Source organism: Oxyura jamaicensis, chromosome 7 (genome assembly GCF_011077185.1).
Source record: "Oxyura jamaicensis isolate SHBP4307 breed ruddy duck chromosome 7, BPBGC_Ojam_1.0, whole genome shotgun sequence".
In the NCBI taxonomy this organism is placed as follows: domain Eukaryota; kingdom Metazoa; phylum Chordata; class Aves; order Anseriformes; family Anatidae; genus Oxyura; species Oxyura jamaicensis.
The window spans coordinates 7773260-7792416 of record NC_048899.1 but is presented as its reverse complement, the minus strand read 5'-3'; the positions used below and the strand labels follow the sequence as shown (position 1 = coordinate 7792416).

Below are 19157 nucleotides of genomic sequence, written 5' to 3'. Positions count from 1 at the left end.
AGTGGGAGGCATAATCTGCTTAATGTCACACAGCAGACAGCCTTTAAATTTACATCTATTTTATACACAGTGGCAGCAGAGGTTCCCAGAGATGTTTCAAGCCTCATGTTTCATTTCTGAGTGAGTTTTATTAATAATGAAGGAGAAAAATTGATCGGCAGATCCGCAGAAGGGGAAAAAAAATCTTGCTAGCGGATAAGTCACAAGAATTCAGACAGGCAGAGAGACTTCTGCAAGTCTTAAATGTAAAACTTGCACGTGGCAGGCTCCAGGTGTGTTGAAGCTCTCGTTGTTTGGGTTGTATTTCTCCAAACCACAGGAATATTTCCGTTTTTTAGGGGGAAAAAAAACACTTCATTTTTGATAAAAGCTCTATAGTGACCCAGTTATTTAAAAAAAAAAAAAAAAAAAAAAGAAGAGGGAAAAGATGTATTGGCAAGGCAAAGTAGTTGCAGCCACAGTCATTCTCAATAATCCAGCAAGTCACTACATCTTAACAGCCACTCATTTCTCCCCGTGGCTCAGACTAAATTGTTTATTAGAATTTTTGTGCATTATTAAAAAAAAAAAAGGAAATTGTAGCTCTTCATTTTAAAGACTGCTGCGATCAAAATTCAGATTATTCAAATTTATCATGTGCATTGTATGAGGTAATAACTACTGCTATTTTTCTTTAATACTGCAAGATATTTGCTGGTTTTTCTATCTTGTTTGTAGTCATAAATAAGCAGGCTGTTTACAAGGCATTGCTACAGGGGGAAGAAATAATATAAAAATGAGAACTTGATCCAGCCAATGACTGGAATTGCAATGAAAGACCTGAGTAGCGAGTAAACGAAATTCTTGAAAATAAAAAGAGGCTGCCCAAAAGCATGCCAGAGCTCGGCGTGGATTTCTTGTGCCACTTCAAGGGAGGATTCCCAGTATTTCCAATCATGTAAATATGTTTTGGGGCTGTTCTTTTTTTTCCAACTCAGATGCTTGCCAAGCAAATTGAACCTTACAAACATAATTAGCCAGGGGCTGAATGTTTAATCTTAAATTCCGAGTCTTCATTAAGACTTAATTTAAACCTTAGGAGGGAAGCGCGGAGCAATTCCCTGCTTGCAGAGATGGATGGGTTTGTGGCAGGATTTCACCATGGAGGAGGAAAATGTCTCCAAGCCTCGGGCACGTGCTGCTTTTGGGCAAACCGGAGTGCTCGGGATCTCAGAGCCTGTTTGGTGGTAGAAGATAAAGGAGGAAACCTCCAAGAAATTGCGCTGTAAGTGTTTGAATGGGTTGTGTGATGGGTAGTTAGGTAAGGTCTGGGCTCGAGTCACTTCTTACATGATTAAGGTTGGCTGATTAGGAAATTAGGAGGGTGGTACTGGAGGGTCGTGAGGTCTCACTTTGCTCTAAGATGCAGCCTGCAACAGAACTGCCGTAGATGATTTATTAAGTAGTTTAAAACCCCTTTTTATTGCCTGGCAAAAAGTGGCACGGAGCACATTGTTTGTGCTGGAGGGTTTGGTGAGCTGAAACATAACAAGTTTTGGAGTTTTATTCTAAATCTGGGTGTTGTTTTTGTTGTTGTTGTTGTTGTTTTTTTTTGGTTGGTTGGTTGTTTTTTTTCCTTGGGTAATCTTCCAGTGATGGCATTGCTAATTGTGCTTTAAAAAGGAAAAAGTAATTTTTTGAATCTGGCTCACTTTTTGTCTGTCTATTGAGATTAAATAAACTGCTGTTATTAAATTTGAGTTAAATTTCTAAGATGAAAAGTCATGGAGAAAGGTGATAAGCTCTGCATTATAATAAAATAGTTGGCAAATGTGCAGCACCTCATTGTCCTGGGGAGGATATTGCTCATTTGCTTTGGTCTGAGTCCATGGCTGTGGCTAGCAGCAATCTCAGGAGAGCTATGGTAAGTCAGAGCTGATGAGGAGCTGAAAAACCATCTCCACCACTCAGTCCAACGTCCTCTTTCCATTGCCACTGCAGTATGCACACAGCTGGCTTTGCTGTAGTCAGCTTTCCAGGTTGTGTGCACTGGTTTTGTTTTGTTTTGGTTCAACCAGGCTAAATGACAGGCTTCCTCCTTTACGTGAGCAGGAGAAGGTTTGTTACCAGACCATCCATTACCTTATGAGACTGTAGCCGACAAGTTCCTGCTAGAAACAAAATGCCTCGTGAGAACAACCAGGCACCCTCATCAATGCAGAAGAGATTTACCAGAATTACCTGTGGTCGTACACCTCTCTTTCCTCTTTGTCAGTGGTAAGGCGCAAGGTGGCATCTCTCTAAGGGGTGTGCCAGGATCTCTGTGCACAGCATAAGGCCCAAAATGCAGCAGGACTAATTCTGCTAATGGCTTGTTCCAAATCTGTTCTCTTGGGTGTTGTCAGGGTGGTGGGACCTTTGGCATAGCCTGAAGTAGCACACTTATTTATTTTTTTTCTTGCTAAATAAGCAGACAAGCAGTAAAGGATGTGAAATAATAATAAAAAAGTAGTACATAGTGTTTGCTGAAACTTTTCTAGTGTCCTCTCCTCAAAAAAAAAAAAAAAAAAGGGCAGTGCAAGAAGAGAGCATTCACCTCTCAAGTGGCTGGATTCCAGGGGAAAAAAATAAAGAAATTCGGGAGGGGATTTGCACGGCTGCCTGCAGACAAGGAGCCCTGCTGGCCTCATGCCTGCGCCTGAACTGCCAGCGGAAGCTTTGCCACAGCCTTGGCAGTGGCGTGCCAAAATCCCCCTCGGCTTTGTGCTGCGGTTCCTGGTGGGCTCAGGCGACGGGAAGATGCCGGTGGAGGTGCTCTGCATGAGAAAGCACCCCGTGTGTGAGCTGCCTGTTAAGCAGCACCTCAGGCTGCCTCCGGGCTTCGCTGCCAGTTTGCCTTGGTGTAAGTCAGCCCAGCCACGTTGCCTCTGGCTTGGCCACCTTCTGAGGACAAGCGATGGCATCGTCAATGGCAAACCTATAGACCAGTTTTGTGGTCCTCTCCTGGGTTGTTTGCGAAGTTGCTGGGTGGTGGACTGCTGCTGATTGTGTTCAGCAGGTTTATGACATGAAAAATTAGGACTTGATAGGACTGCTTGAAACAGCAGCCCAGAAGGTTGGGGCTGGTCAAGTTAGCTCTTCTTTCCTGCGATTAAGCTCAGCCTTACTATAAGCGAATGGGATGGTCCCCTGGAAGCAACCAAACACCTCATCCTGGACATCTTTATGGCCAAACTTGAAAGAAGTGATTTTGGCAGCTGTTTTTTGACGACGAGGATGACACATCTCTAGGTATGCTGAGCCAATACAGCTGTCGAGGTCCTGGGAGCACCCTTGTCCTCAAGCACAATGGAGAATTCTTCTCTGTGGGATAGCTATAGCAAGCTGCTGGGGAAATGGTGCCACCCAGCACATTGTGCCCAAGCAGCAACCTGTGCTGATAATGCCACGCCGTTAATTTCCTCCACAGCGCTCTAAGTGGGGCTCACCTTGCCCATAGAAATGTGAAGAGGCAGGTGAGCTGGAGTGTCTATTATTTATAGACATGTTCTGTGTTGTATTGATGAATTTTTCATAGGAAAACTTTGTATGAGGAGGGAAAAAAAAAGCATCGGAATGCTTCATAAATAAGTGACTGGGAGCTTCAAATGTGCTGCGAGGAATTGGTGAATATCCTTTAGTTGTCACCCACCCCCCTTTAATATGATCGAGATGCAACCCTGAATGCACTGAGAACAGTGGGTGCTTTGACCCCGGAGGAGAAATCTCAGCCCTGCTCCTGTCAGTGGAAAGCACCAGGCTTGCAAAACGCTGACTTGCAGCTTGTGTTGGCTTCGGTTGCCTTGCAAAATCGAGCCCCCCTTGAGCAAATACAGATGCTATTAGTATGTTGACGTGCTTGCGATGCATCACTTGAAAAGTGATTTGTTGGGACTGGACTGAAGTACAATCCACCAACTAGTGAGCAAGGAGGAACTCTGCTGCTGTCAAGTAGGTGACCTCTGTATTGTCTATACTGCACTCTGAAGAAAAAAAAGGCTCTTTAAAAAAAATAAGATATTAAATATGGCAGGGAATCATTGGGCTGCAAGGAGTTTGCAGGGGTGTGAGTAATACAGACTCACTATTACGGTAAGGAAGAAGGCAAGGGAGGGGTGGGAGAGAAGGAGGGGTGAGAGGTCTAGATAAGAGGGTGCTGTGTTTGACCCTGGTGTGAGGAAAACCCCAGCACACCTTTCTGTATGTGGACAAGCATGAAAAAAATGCCAGCATCTTTCATGGAGGTGAGAAGCAGAGAGGAGCTGTGAGGTGTGAGCAAGGCCCTGGTAAAGGCAGGCTCCCAAGCTGATCTACACATGCAGGAGGACAAAAACAAAAAAACAAAACAAAAACAAACAAACAACAACAAAAAAACATGATGCCCTAACTCAGAGAGGACCTCGTAGACCTGTTTTGGGTCTCCTTAAACTGAGACTGTACTTGAATCCTTTTGCTGTGAATGTGATATAAACAACACTAAAAATCAAGCATGGCCTTAAATGCTTTCTTGAGCTGAGTCCTTCCAGAAAACATGGCTATTAAGCCTGTCTTGCATTTGCTATCAACTAGTTCTGAGTTTTCATGCTACTAGCATAATTTTTTCCACGGTCTAGCTGGCTGGCCTGTCTCAGGTTCCCAGCATACATCCCATGCTCTAGGGGAGTTTTTCTTCTCCCTCTTTTCTGCAGCTATTGTCTGGGGAAGACCAACTACTGTATTGCTCATCCCCTTGGGTTGTGAGATCATCTCTGAAGCCCTGTGAGCACAGCTGACCCCACACTGCTCCCTTTGTGGGTCCTCGAGGCACACATGTGGGCTGTGGGGACAACAGCCAAGTGCCGGAGCTCCTTTCGTTCCCCAGGAGGGGGGTGCCACGCCTCCCACTCTTTTTTTGCCACTGTTATCCCCAGGGAGATGTGCCTTCAAGGCACTGCTCCATGTGGGTATGTGCATGTAGGTCCTGAATTTATTGTCCTGCTTCCTGATGTGTGAAGGACAAGGCCTGCACTTATTAAAACCCCTCAATAATTAACTGTCTTGCATTCCTTTGAGGGGGTCTGGTAGTCTGCACCAGGGTGCCTGCTTTCAGCCCCACGCTGCCCCGCACGTGCTGCCTGACGCTGAGCACTCCTCGTTCAAGGAGGCTGACAAGGAGCGTTTCTGTCACACAGCTGACACATGCCTGCTTTGTTAGATGACACAGGATGCTGCTGTGCAAGGCACAAGTTCTCTGCCATGCTTGCAGCTGAACAATTTGCTGCTGTGACTTACACGTCCTCCTCCAGCCCCGTGATGGAGAAGAACCCTGCCTCCTCCGCTGGAGCTGGCGATATTTTTCACCAGCGTGGCCCTCTTTGTGCCGCTTGACATTGCAACAAGTGGTGAGCAGAAAATGATGCCCTGACCCAAGTACCATTCAGCTGTACTCCACAGAACAGCTTCAGGAGCTGCACTGCGCTCTCTAACTCATAGCCCAGGGCAACGTGTTTGCTCTGCTACCTTATCCTTCCACAAGGCTCAGGGATGCGTCTCTGCACCACTTTGGGCACGTGCAAAGCCAGGGGTTTGGGAAGCGTGTTTGTTTCTGCAGTGTTCTCCTTCCCAAAGCGTGGCACCTTCTGTAAATCAAATGCTCATGGGCAGTGACACGGGGTGGCACCTGGGGATTCAGTGCCCTGGCCTCTTGCAGGTACTCGCAAACAGATGTAACCCCCCTGAGACAGATGTCTGTGGCTGAACACACTAAAAGGGGAAGCAGTAAAAGGCTGATTTATGCTCTGAGCCACAAAAGACTTTTATTGCTTCTATTTTTATTTTTTAGCCTAACCGTCTTGCCCTTAAACATCTGCTTCCAGTGGATGCCACAGGGCTCAGGTGCCCGGTGGTGCTCCATAGGTTCCCTGCACTGCTTGGCAGCAGCGAGGTGTCCACCGGCCCTCAGACCTCAGCACGGGAAGGGGGCAGCAGCAAGCTCCCTGCCCTCCCATCACTAATCCCTCAGGACTTCTGGAGGTTTCCCCACCGCTCACAGTATTTCCCATCCTTTTCTTTGTGTCCTGCCCTTCTTCGAGGGAGAAAAAAAATCCCAGGCTGCTCTAAATGAAATGTGGATTTAGGAGCTGGACCCTAGGCATACACATTTAAAGATATTGCCGAATTACTGCTTCATTTTTATTAATTACCATTGGTCTTTGAAATCATTTATGGCCCCCTTTTAATTTAACCTCTCAAGAATATTACTTTAGGAAAAAATGTCATCCCATGAACAATTAGCAAAAGCTACAGGAGGGCAATAAAAGGGAATTATGTAGAATGGGGGGAGATGTTTCAGATAGGCTGGAGTGTGTAAGCTTTTGGGTGAAAAAGACCTTGAAATTCGGATAAAAGTAGAACTTGTATTTAATAAGCACCTAGAGAAAGCGTGCGATGGAACAGAGGGAGTGTGCTGCTGGCAGCTGCTCGGGAGGCAGCCCGCTGCCCACCGGATGCCACTGTTGCTCAATATTAAATCACGCGGAGAAAACTCCTGTGGCAAGAGAATATTTGGGGCTTAAGGACACCCTGGCCACCAAAGGGAGCTGCACCGTAAAGCTGCAATTTCTCAGCCGGCTGCTTTTGGAAGCCCCCCGCTTAATAGGCTTACGGTGAGGGAGCCCAGGCGAGGTTCAAAGAAAGCGCTCCTGCAATAAATAAACATGAGGTCAGGATGGGCACCGCAATAATTGCTCGGCATGACAAGATTTGCATAGCAAGCATTAGTGATTAATGTACTGGCGGTGTTCTGGAAGGAGCCGTCGGCGTGCGAGCTGCACCTTCCAGCCCGAGCAATGCATCCCCGCGTAGCCAGAGGCAGCCGGAGCCCGAGTTTGTTGTTTGAATTGGAGGGAGTTTGGGCTCACGGCCTCCGTTTTGGGCAGCACAGAGGGGAGCTCAGCATTTTGGCTGAGCCAGATGTTAGGGGAAGAGGCTGGCTCCAGGCTGGGCTGCCCCAAACCGTAGTTCAACTGCAAGTCCTTAGGGGCTGAAGGCTGCCAGCACCCCACAGCCTCTCTTTCGAGTCTCCTCTCCGTAGCAGGGCTCTGCTTCCCTGCTGCCACGGGGCGCTCAAGCGTGCACTAAGCCCCTCGCAGCCGCTTTTCTGCAGGGTCCCACTTGTTCTTTCCAGCTGCAAGGTTGGAGAAAGCACTGGCGTTAGCTTTGGGGGTGTGAGGCCAAGGCTTGGCTGAAGACGAGGCCGCGCAGGGTGGTGGCAGGGAGGGTGGCAGGAATTCCTGGGGGAAACTGCCCAGGCAGCGGGCCTGATGCGAAGGGGAGAGGGGGGACATCCGAGCATCTCCACAGGGGCTTGCCCATGCTCTGGGACCACAGCAGGTGCAGGGCGAGTCCCGCCTCACCTCGGCGCAGCCCCCCACCCCTTTTGGCCGGGGTGCCCGTGTTGCACACTCCCTCACCGGCAGCTTGGGGGGGGGGGATGTCAGATCCCCCCTTTCCCCCCCCAAAGCTCCGTCCCGCCGCCACCGCTCCTCCTCCTCTCTACCTCCTCCTCCTTCCTCCTCCTCCTCGCCGTCCTCCTCCTCCTGCTGCTGCTGCTGCTGCTGCTGCCGCCGGCGCTCTCGGTGCGCTCCGCTCCGCGCGTCCCGCAGCGGCGGCCGCCCCGTCGGGCCGCGGAGGGGCGGCGCTGGGGGCGGCGGCGGCGGCGGCGGCGGCGGCGGAGGGGCCGGGGCCAACTTTTGGGGAGGCTGCGCGGGGGATGGCGGCGAGGCTGAGGCTGAGGCGGTGCTGAAGGAGGAGGAGGAGGAGGAGGAAGGAGGAGGAGGAGGAGGAGGCGGCGGCGCGATGCCGGCGGCGGCCGGGGGGCTGCTGTGGTGGAGCTGCTGCGTGCTGGCGGCGGCCGCCGGGGCTCCGCGGGCGGCTGCGGCGCAGGCAGGTGGGTGTTTGCGGGCTGTTTGCGGGGGCTGGGGGGGAGCTCCCAAACTTAGCGGCGCAACGGGGCTCCCAGCCCCCCAGCCGGGGGGGGCGGCAGGCTGCGGGGTGCCGCTCCGGGGCTTGTAGGGCCGGGGGGGGGGACGCGGCGGGGCTCGCCCCGCGCTGAGGGGACCCCGCGGCTCGGCCCCCGGTTCGCGCTGTCCGCCCTGTTACGGGGGGTGTCCCGGCCATCGTTTGAGCTGGGAGGGGGATCTAGGGAAAATTGTGGTTGGCTTTGGGGGGTTTTGTGGAATTTCGGCCCGCCGGGCGGGCGCGGGGCGCTGAGGGCGCACGCTGGGCTCGGCTTTATGTAAGCGGCCGGCCCTCGCCTCCCTGCCCGCGGTCGCTTCCCAGTTCCTCAGATCGGCAGGGGCCGAAGGCTGCGTTCCTCTTCTCTTGCTCTTTTTCTCTCTTTTTTTTCTTTTTTCTTTTTTTTTTTTTTCTTTTTTTTTTTTTTTTCCCGCGGTGTTGAACGGGGAAACCCCAGCTGGAGGAGCGCTGCGTGCCTGCTTCCCCGAGCCGCGCTCTGGTTTTCCTCCCTCAGCCCTTGACCCGCTACCTTGCCCCTCTCCTGCCTTCCCCATCCCCTTTCCCAGGACTTCCCGCTCCGAGCGAGCCCTGCTGGATTTACACCCCACCAAAGACAGACAGCATCGAGCCGGGCAAGCTCGGCCGCCAGGATCCCCGTCACGGCACAGCCTCCGGTCCCTGCACCGCGCAAAAAAAGCTGCCCCATCAGCAGCGATGCCAGGGCTGGCGTGACCCTTGCCACAGGAAGGGGCTCGGGGGCTGCCGCTCTGGGTGACAGCAGCTTTTAAGGCTTGGCTCACACTGCTCAGCACTAGCCGAAATAGCAGCGTGGGTCGGACAGGTGAGCTTCAACCTGGGAGCATTTAGGAGCCTCCCAAAAATCTGGGTTCCACCGGCTTTTCAGGGGCCTGAGGATGGGGCTCTGGCTGCCGCCTGCGTTTTCAGCACATCGAGGGAGATGAGGACCACCGCTCTCACCCAAACTTTTCATTTCCTTCTCCCAAGTCTGTCGTCCGAGGCGTGAATACACGTGTGTTTTTTTGTTTGTTTTTTTTTTGTTTGATTTCTGCTCTCTCCATGCTCGGGCATATAATGTTTGCAGCGCACAGCTCAGGGTCACGTGAGCCAAACAGCTTGGGCTGTTAACTGGAAGCTGGCGAGTCTTTGTTCTGCGTGGAAATAGCTGATAAATTAACTCCTTTTTCTGATATATGGGGTTGTTGAGTTGTTAAATAATTACAGCCAAATTAACTTAGCACCGTTTGAAGTATTCAACTGCTCTGAGAAATTAATTGTACTTCAAATATTTTGGCAGCGCACTGTTTTATTTTATTTTTTCCCCCTCTCCCCCTCAGCCCGTTTGGGCTGGTGCGTGTGCAGGCTTTAATTTCATGTGTCTGCTCCTCGCGTGTGCCCTCGGCGAGGTGCAGCCACCCTCCTGGCACCCCTCCCACCCCGTCCGCCGCGATGTCTGTCCGGAGGTTAAAATTAGGCTGAGCGCCGAGTGCCTTTGCGGAGGCACGATAAGCACTGACCGGGAGCTCCAGCCTGACGCTGCCACCGGCTGACTTGGTCCCTGCACAGGGGACGTCCCGCGGCAGCACACATACCCAAGGGGTGCGGTGGGGACCCTGTGTCATGCCTGGGGGTCCCCTCACTGGGGGTCCCTGCGTGGTGGCCAGGCCAAGCTGCCGCTGTCCCCAGGTGTCCCCCGAGGGTGCCGCTGGCCAGCGCCGCTCACCGCAGGACATCGGGTCCGGCCCCACGGTTCAGGGCATCCTCGGGGACCGGGGACACGACCAGCATCGGTGCCGGGTCACACCGCGCAGCCTGCCCGCGTGCGCCCGCCTTGGCGGCACCACAGTGCCCCGCTGACCCCCTCGTGACTTTTTTCCTTTTCTTTTTAAGGAGACGGTAATTGATGTATATGTGTACGGATGCTGGCACTAAGAGCCGTGCTGGTAATTAACATGAAAACAGTAATAAGGACCTGAAATACATGTCTATGAGTGAGCAGAATGAGGCTTGGCAGTAGCAGCTAGCAAAGGGAAAAGCCCGGTCTTTGCTCAGGAGCAATGCTCCCTCTCTAGTTTTTAGGGGATGCTAGAATTACACCATTATTTTTTAGTTAAGTAAATCTAAGCAAACCACAGCAAGCTCAGCTATGCCTAGAAAGCGCATCCTGTTTGGCAGCAGATACGTGTTCAATGGCTTTATGGAAAAATTCCCCCAAAAGTCACCGTTGGTACCACAGAGCCGCTTGTACAGGTGGCGAAACTTCGTAATAGGGTGCCGTGGGGTGCCGTGGGGTGCGCGGGGCAGCATGCCCGCAGCCATGCTGTGTGAGCAGCTCTAGGTGGCAGCAGCCCCCAGGAGCTCCCTGGCAGCAGGACGCGCAGCCCGGAGTTGGAGATGGGATTTCCCGGGCCCTGATTCCCCCCGGATCCCCTCTGCTGGGGCTGGGGGCAGCTCTGGGGGGCTCAGCCTGGAGCAAGGGGTGCAGGAAACCAGGCATCCTTTGGGGTGGCATCCCCACCGCCCATGGAAAGCATAGCTGCGAGCTGGGAGGATAATTTAAAGACTACACAGTGCTTCGAGTACGTGACAAAGGGAGCTCAGGTGGCTGTGAGGACTGTGGGTTTTATCCTAGAGGACTTGAGCTGCCCCGTAAGTCAGAACCAGACTAGTGTCTGGGTGCCGAGGGTGGGCAAGTTCACATTAAGTGCGTGCTCTTAGTGGTGTAATAACTCCTGGGGAAAGCTAAGAAAGGGAAAAGGCAATAAAAACACATGCACTTGCTCAAAAGGAGGGTATAGCTTTTTTTCTCTTTTTTTTTTTTTCCTTTTTAAATGCTCGAAGTGGTCCTTTGCTGGAAAGGCAGGTGCTTTGGCACCATGAGGAGCCCTCTCTGTGGGAGGTGAGCCCTGCTGGGCTGCACCCCAGGCATGTACGACAGGCCCTTGTTTTTGTTGACTCAGAGCTTCTCCTTCTGCACACAAGCGCTTGCTGCTGCTGGGCTTTGCGTGTCCACGTAGCTGAGTTATCCCACAGGAGGACTGGGGTCTGCCATGAAGATTCATCATTTCGGCAGCTTCGGGTGATGTTTGTTCAGGAACTCCTTGGTTTGGAGGAGCTGCGTACGCCGTGCTTGGTGGCAGCTTCCCTGCATGCCCACGTGATAAACGAGCGGTCTCGTTTCGGCACCTCTGCTGGGCACACGGGCAGATGCCAAGCCTCCTGAAGTCTTTGAACAGCTGCTGCTATATATATATCTGTCTCCTTTTTTTTTTTTTTTTTTTTTTTTTTTTCCCTCAGCCTGCCAGGAAAACTCTCCCAACTGCGTAAACGGGATGCAAAGTCCAGGGCAGATGAATATTCACGTGTGCCTCGGTGATACCAGGGGTCTGATGCTGGCAGGCATTAGGGCAGCCAAGTCCGTAATTCAAACCACAGGAGCACGTACGATTTGCACTGTCAGAAAACCAAGAATATAAATATAACAGTGGAAATGCTAACTGTAAGGATATCGATGTGTATTTGTGCTTTCCAGTGATACCTGCTCTTTGTTTCCATCTCTGAAGTCTGTTGAATCTAGCTTCTGCCAGAGCAGTAGATGGGCAAATGAAATAAACAGTGGGAAAGCAAGCCCCTGGGTTTCAGCAGATCCAGTTCCCTGAGCCATACAAAACGTTCAGTCGCCATATACGCTTTCTTTAAGGTCAGTGCCAGAGATTTCTAAAACATACCAATTTTGTTTTCTCTTTCTCGTGATGTCAGTGCAGCTGGGTGTTCAGTACACGAGCAGGCATTTGTAACTTGATCGTCCTTAAAGTTCTCCTAATAAACCAGCAACGCATCCTGTGCTCTTGTCGCATGCCGATGTGACTTCTGTAGGCATCTCCCAAAACCCAGCTGGCTGTGCATGGGTCCTGAGGACTGCCTCGGGAAGTTTTCTCCCAGGAACTGGGATGTGTGGCCATGAGGTATGCGTGCAGCATGGCATGTAGGGGATTTCCTTGCTGCCCGTTGCAAGACTGGGTCCTGAAGGCTGGGGCACGGTGCAAAGCTCTAGGACCTGCCACATCCCACTGATACCAGGAGTGTGGCGTGGCTCCAGCTGCTCCTTCCCAAATGGTGTTCCTGCACATTCCCATCTGTTTTTTCCAGGACTTCCAGGATGGAGCTGCTCTGGCACACAGACAGGAAGAAAAAATCATCATGCTTAACTTGATACCCATCCTAACGTTCAATTTCCATTAATTTAAATTACATTGAAATATCGAACGTCGTGGGCGTAAAAGTTTATGGAGCATGGTTAGCACGCTAATGGAGTATTTCGGAAATCTTTAAGGTTAGTGTAGCAGCCAGAGATGCAGGGAGAAGCGTTCCTGAGAGTTGCTTTGCTTTAACCCCTTTCCCAAAAGCTTCCATATACTGGCAACACTTTATCCCTTGTGCTGCCGCTGCCATCCAGCTACAACTCCAAAATCCCTGATCCTCTCTGCAGAGTTGCCTTGTGGATATTTTTGCTCATTACCTTTGGCAGCAAAAATGTATAGATCTAAATTTAAATTTCTGTTTGCTAAGGATATGTGACAGTATTTAGAATTCAGCATTATTTTACTATCTCTTTGAAAGGATAAAAAAAAGGGGCTCATTTATTTCAAGAGATATTTCTGTAGCGCATAAAAATATCAGTGAAGTAGCGAGCGTTTTCCAGTTGTTGTTGACTTCAAATTTAGCAACCATTGTCCCCGTTGATATATTTGATGCTCTAAAAATGTGCTTGCCATTAAGTAGGAAGCCGAAGTGATTGGTAGGCAGATAATATCCTTTGGTAGCTATTAATAATGCTCAGAGGATGTATGCATGGGAGAGTATGGAAAAAGCCATGGAATTGTGTAGGAAGGAGGCAAAAATAACGTATACGGCTGCTTTATTTGAAAGCCACCCGTGTTACTCTGTCTGTGCGTATCGCAGTGATTGCTGCCCGAATTAGCTCGTCGCGAGCGGGAGAAACCGAATCTCGAGCAATGTGGTGTGCAGCTGGTTCTGCTTGGCAAGCAGGGATCTGAAAATTTCCAAGAAAATTGAAAATTTCAAAGTCAATAGAGAGTCAAAGTCAAAACGTCTCCTTTTGTCTGTTCCTCGAGCCCGTCCTTTGTGCCAGTGCACCCGCACCGCTGCAGGTTTCTCTCCATGCTTCTCAGCATGGGGCCACCTCTTTGTTTTATGGATTTTAAAGCTGCTCTTAAAATCACACAGGTTTGGGTGCTCCCAGGTAACGTGGCCAAAGCCAGGACCAGCTCGCACAGCCACGCAGCCCTGGGGACATCCAGGGCTGTATGTTCTGCTGGGAAGATCATATTAGAAAAATATGATATTATTATAGTCCGAGGAGTGGCCGTAACTTTTGCAGCACTTTAATGGTCCCGATGCTGCAAGACACACCTGAAGTCAGGGGCTGGGTTTGCTCCTAGCAGCGCATCAAGTGTTGCTGTGAAAGCTCGTTACAGCACGCTGTGAGGTGCTGCTGCTGTGGTGTTAATGGGGTGCATGCGGTGCGGGTGGGATTTTTCTTTTTGGGAGTTGCTGAGAAGGGCAGGGATGCTTTGTGTGCCGTCCCTTGGTCCAGCGTCCCAGAAGGGAGTTCAAATCAGGTCTGTACCGTGTGGTTTTGGCTGCCTGAGGGTCTTGGTGTGCAGCTTGAGCCCTTCATAAAGCAGCTTCTCAAATAGCCTCTTATGAGCGGTTATGTGCTTGTAGTAACAAAGGATTGGGGACAGTAGGAGAATGTGGTGTGTGTTTTTTTTTTTTTTCTCCCTTGTTTTGGAAGATTTAAAAATCGATTCACGCAGCGTTGTTGGCTGCAGGTTTCTTGGTGTTAATTTTATCCCCAGATCTCGGGGCTGCGTGAATCTCATCCTCCCAGAGGGGAGGAAAAGCAAAGAGGAGTCAAAACTCCTGTAGCTTAAGAAACAGGAGGGGGAGAGTCCAAGAATTACTGTTTTCGTAACCCACCATTTTAAACTCGTTTGCAGGATTTAATGCAGGGGCTGGTTGTCTCGTGGCTTTCCAGTGTCTGGCAAACGTTGTTGGTAACTTTGGGGATGGAAACCTGGGTTTATTAGGAGCCTAATAGCTGTAATCTGCCTACTGCCCTGATGTGTGGTTAAGGCATTAAAATATGTGGCTTATGCCTTGTGCTACAGTGGAACAGTTACCAGGTGGGTGTCCTTTGGGACTGGAAAATGATCTTGCCAAAGTTCTGTTGTCAGCTGGAATCATCTCAGTCATGCTGAAGGCCCACAGAAATGGGGTTGGGGGGGAGGCATATAATTAGTGACCCTCTCCAAGTAGGGGCCATCCTGTGGTGTGTGAGTTCTGTAGGGCCTGTCTATCCCAGACTGGTCCTGTCCCTTTGTGTAAAAGCTTTTTGGCCCTACCCCTCTCTGCCCTGGGCTTTTCCTGGCATAAGAGTGTCCAGATTGGCCAAGGCTATGTGAGAATTGCTGCAATGCTCGTTTCCATTTGGGGTTTTGGGTCTAGCCTGACTGTTTGGTGCAGTGATGTGATAAAATGACGTCAGCTGCCACTACGTTCGTGGCATCAGTATTTGTAAGAGCTTCTTTTCGGCTCATTGATTTTTGGCTCCTTCCTGCAAGGGGGGAGCTTTTGCATTGGGTAGCGTGTGTCAGGTGCAGATCTGTTTGGTTGGTCTGCTGGGGCCACCTTAGGGGTTTGTATTGTGGGTCCTGAGCCTTGATGCTGCCGGTGTCTCCTGGGGCATGACGGTGTTTGGTGGTGGGCTCAGAGTGCTGGGGCTGTGCTGGGCAGGGAGGAGGGATGGATGTCTGCTGCCTGCCTTGCTGCTCCTTGACTTGGACAGTGCTGATGTGTGGGCCAAAGCGCTGGGGTGTTTTGGGATCCCATCTGACTCTCGCAGATCACACCTAGCATCACTGAGCCCTGTAAGTGTTTTCTTAACCCAGTTTCTGCTTAAATTCTCTGAGAACTTGTATGAACCCGAGCACTCCTGCGTTTGTAGGAATATCTGGAATAAAACCCGTGCTTATCAGGTGGCACAGGCTCCAAGTCTTACTTTGCCAGGTGAGATAAGGCTTATTTTCAGGAGTCAAGAGCACAAGGTGCTGGAACAAGATCATTTCTCAGATCACAGGAGCCTGACAAGTTCTGTTAGAGGGGTGTATCTGGGCTCCAGGTAATACAGGGCATCAGTGGCTTGCAGAGGTGCAAGAGAAATAAACGTAAGAGGCAGGAACCGAAGTAGCGGGGAAAGATGGACAGAGGAGCAAACGCTGCCCCAAGCCCCACAAAGAAAGCCACGCGGACGTTTGCAGAAGAAAGGCTTTAAAGCATGGTGCCTTTACTCAGAAATGAGGTCTTCAGGCTGTAACTAAGAGAGACCTGTCTGGGTTTCCCGAAGAACAGTGCTGGAGCACTATGAAGGTCAGCGCACGTTGTCCTGGAGAGGCCCTGTTTCGAGGTCTGCGTTGCTGCCGTTGAGCTCGGTGGTCCTAAAAACTTGAAGACTTTGGGATAATAAGCCTGGAGGGTGCTTGGAGGGGCAGCAGCAATGAGTGGGATGGCAAAAAAGCGCCAGCACAGGCAGTCTGAGCCCAGCCCTGGGCTGGTGGGTGCAAACCACGTGCAGCCATCCTCTGGCCATCTCTGCCTTCCCCACCAGCTGTGTTACATCTCCTCCTGTTGCCGTCCCAGCAACTCCCACCCATTTTCTCCCTAGCCTAAATATAGGTGTGATGGCACAAATACAGGCTAGAAAGTATTAGTCACTTTTTTTGCCCCTCTCAGGCTTCAGCAAACATACGTGTGGCTTGAGGGCCGTGACACCAGGCCTGGTGCTTTTCTTTTCACTGCCATGCATCCCGAGGGAGCTGGCAATTACTAAGCCGGAGTTAGGCTTTGTTTTTAACGCTCTACTTCATTTCTTTCCCACCAAGTTTGGGTTTCCAACGATATGATTACTTATGGATTTGTAAGCCAGAAATAGCCTAGTAATTGCTATATTGCTTTGCCCGCAGTAGCAATGAACGTCTTAAATTTAATGCATCATCCACACAGAAAATTGATATTTGGCCAAAACAGGAGGCCTCTGACAGCTAATCTTAAGGAGCTTGTGCTTGACATGTAAAATAGAGAGCGGTGGATGACATTCGCGAGAAAATTGGTGCTCTTCAGGATTATTCCATAAAAGAAAAATACTCCTTACGTTGGCTGGAAATACTTGAGGATAATGAAGTTTTTGCATGGAAACCTTTCCTTAGAGGTCAGCAACACGAAGGCCTGGGACGTTAACCACTCAGATCATATGCAAAGAAAAAAAAAGCATGACAAGTAATAATTCCAAGCCTGAACTTTGCCTGATCTTCAGGGGTCATCTGGTAAAGCAGCGCTCATGAGTTGCTGACCCCACAGCTAATGGGAGGTTTCTTTTAATGTGGTTTTACTTGAATTTCTTTCCTCAAATACTACCTAAGCAGCAAGAATGCCCAAGAACAAGTCTTCCACGGAAAAAATTACCCACAGTAAGAAACTTCCCAGTGTGTTGGATGAAGATACCTGCTCGTACAGATGCGTTTGCCTACATTGGATGTGTATTTTGCTGGTAGTCCCAATGTGAAGGCCCAGAGGTTTCTGCAGGGATTTTTGCAGCTCAGTTTGGCAGGCGTGTGCCGCTCCATGCCCGTGTGACATGATAGGCTTTGGGTAAAGACACGCTTGAACGTATTTCGTCAATATTTGGTTTTGAGTCAGTAGGTCCTCGTGATTTTGCTTCAAAAGTAGTCAATATCTATCTATTAAATACAGCACTCGTGTTCAACAGAAAATGTAAGACCCAATTTCAACATTAGGCCCACACAATTATGCAATCAGGTAATCGCGCGTGTAATTGCTTGCACAAATGGTCAGTTAGATGTGTAACTGTCCATTTGCATGCAAAATTAACCAATTTTGCAAATTGGGCTTTGAATATTCATGGCAGAAGACGCAGCTTTCTGGCCATGGCTGCCTTGTGGCACACCTTCTCAGCTTCCTCTAACAGCGGTGTCCTCCCCAGCAAACCTTCACTGAAATGCTGCAAGCAAAGGACAGAAAGCCCGTGCGCCAAAGGCTTCCAAGCTTAAAACCAAAGAGCGAAAGAAAAATCAGAGATGCCAAGGAGTGAGGTGGCACATCCATAGCTGCACAAGCAGGGGGCAAAGCCCAAAGTAGCATTTGACTCTCCTGGTGTCCGGTGTCCTTGGGGTTTTGCTTTCACCTCAGCATTGTGGTCTGAATCTGTGACGCTCGTTTAAAAAGGCCACAAAGGGCATGTGTCTTAAATTTAATACTCGGGCACAGGTGTAAGACCTACTAACGCACGTGTAATCTTATTGTTCAGGAATTTACTTATTTAAAAAGAAAGTAAGGTGATGCTTTTGTCAGTGCAGGATTGATTGTTTGAGGTGTGTACGAGCACTTCAGTTATTTGGTTTTGTGTTTGTCGGGTGCGAATCATGTAACTGGCCTGTGTGCGCATGCTTTAGCCCCCCGAGATGAGCAGTACTGATTTGTTACCAAAATTTGGCACCTCTTCCAGGCAGGGGGTGCTCATCCGTGCCTTTAGCCTTAGGCAGGTGCTTATGCATCTCTCCTAGCTGGGCCGAGGGAAACGCTGATGTCCAGTTGTTCTCACGGAGCAGGGCAGGAGGAGACCTTCGGGAAGGTGAAACCCTCCTGCCTGAGGCTGGCTTCTCCTCCCAGAGCAGCACTGCAGCCCAGGAAGGATTAAGCAGGAACGTTTTAAGGTCCCTTTTTAATCCTGAGCCAGAGGTTTATGTCCTCTGGGCATATTAATTTCACAGCTTGGGCTGTAGTGGAAAGGAGAGCAAATGCAAGCGTGTTGGGCAGCTTTGGTGGCTGGACTGGGAGAGAGCCTGGACTAGAAAGTAGCCTTCCCCTCCCACATGCATTAACACAACTGCTGTAAAATCTGTGAAAAGGTCCGAGCCTGAAGCTGCAGTGAGCGAGGTTTTTTGCTCAGTGATGTGTAAACAAGTCTCAGTTTTCCCTGGCAGTCACTTTGGGATGTGATTTCCTTCACAGCATCCCTCGGTGCTTCTTGGGTGCTGTTGGATTGCACGTGCTGCTCTCCTGCACCAGTTGGCTGGCTGAAAATCCAAGCTGCACCCCTGTGCTGTCCCCAAGTCACACTTGCAAGCTGCTGTCCTTTTAATTTGAAATGTAAACAGAGAGGCTCGGCCTTCCTTGTGGCTTATTGATTCTGCCTTTGCGGGACCAAAATGAGTTAGCGCCCGGCTCGCTCGGTGCAGTCAGCACTACAGATGTTATCTGCAAGGCTGGTTTTAAGCAGTGGCTTGTCTTTGGAAAGGTAATTCTGTTTGTTTATGCCAGCATGCCATTTACTTCGTTTGGGCTGGCAGCCGGGGGAGGCTCGGGGGAGGAAGAGCAGGGAGTCGCAGGTTGCTGTGCGCGGGATTTGCATGTTTCTGGCTTTGTGTGCGTAAAAGCCAGAGCTCACAAACGCTTCCTTGTGTGTTCTCAGTGGCTTTGATGGCCGTGATCCACAGGGGGGTGAAGGAGATGGCATCAGAAAAGCACAGTTTGCAAGCCCATCATGCAGGTGAAGGTTTGCCCCCGAAACACAGGGCAGGTGGGAGCGGAGTCAGGGTGTGTGAGCCCTGCAGAGGTCTGCCTGAGCACCCTGTGCGCCAGCTGCTCTGCCGAAACTGCTGACACGCGCATATACATACACACATAGATACTGTGCAGGTGCTTTAAGAGATAAATGGGGTATCGCCAAACTCTGATGCTAGTGACTGGTTTTCTTCATTTCTCTGTAGAAACCCATCATCCTCCGGCCCTGCTCTGGAGGGGATGGGACTTAGGTAGGGGATGTGTGGCAGCAGCTGGTGGCTCCCCAAGGGGACACTGGTGCTGCTGGAGCCTTTAGATGGGGCTGGTGGTGGCCAATGAGGGCATCCTCAGGATCGGGAAATGGTCTTGAAGACTCGAAAGCTGTCTGGAGGCATGAGTTTCTGGTCCACAGCCTCGCTTCAGGCTGATAGCCCTGTGAGGAAGGGTATGAACTGGTAAAGAAT

At 50.4% G+C, this 19157-nt stretch overlaps 1 protein-coding gene and 1 long non-coding RNA gene across 7 annotated transcripts in view; one reads left to right on the top strand and one right to left on the bottom strand.

Moving 5' to 3' along the window:
• Positions 1 to 5790: 5790 nt before the first annotated feature.
• Positions 5791 to 7768, bottom strand: LOC118170116. Its single transcript, XR_004752491.1, has 2 exons — positions 7556 to 7768; positions 5791 to 6698 (listed from the first exon to the last, which is right to left on the bottom strand). It is a non-coding gene; the product is annotated as an uncharacterized LOC118170116 (long non-coding RNA).
• A 3-nt stretch (positions 7769 to 7771) lies between these two features.
• Positions 7772 to 19157, top strand: part of ERBB4 (erb-b2 receptor tyrosine kinase 4) — a 578634-nt gene continuing 567248 nt past the window's right edge. For 5 of the 6 annotated variants that reach the window (XM_035332131.1, XM_035332130.1, XM_035332128.1 and 2 more), the window contains exon 1: positions 7772 to 7945. In XM_035332131.1, the coding sequence (XP_035188022.1) occupies positions 7855 to 7945 (91 nt within the window). In that variant the 5' untranslated portion in view covers positions 7772 to 7854. The remainder of the gene's footprint in view (positions 7946 to 19157) is intronic. The other variant, XM_035332134.1, reaches the window with a different exon arrangement.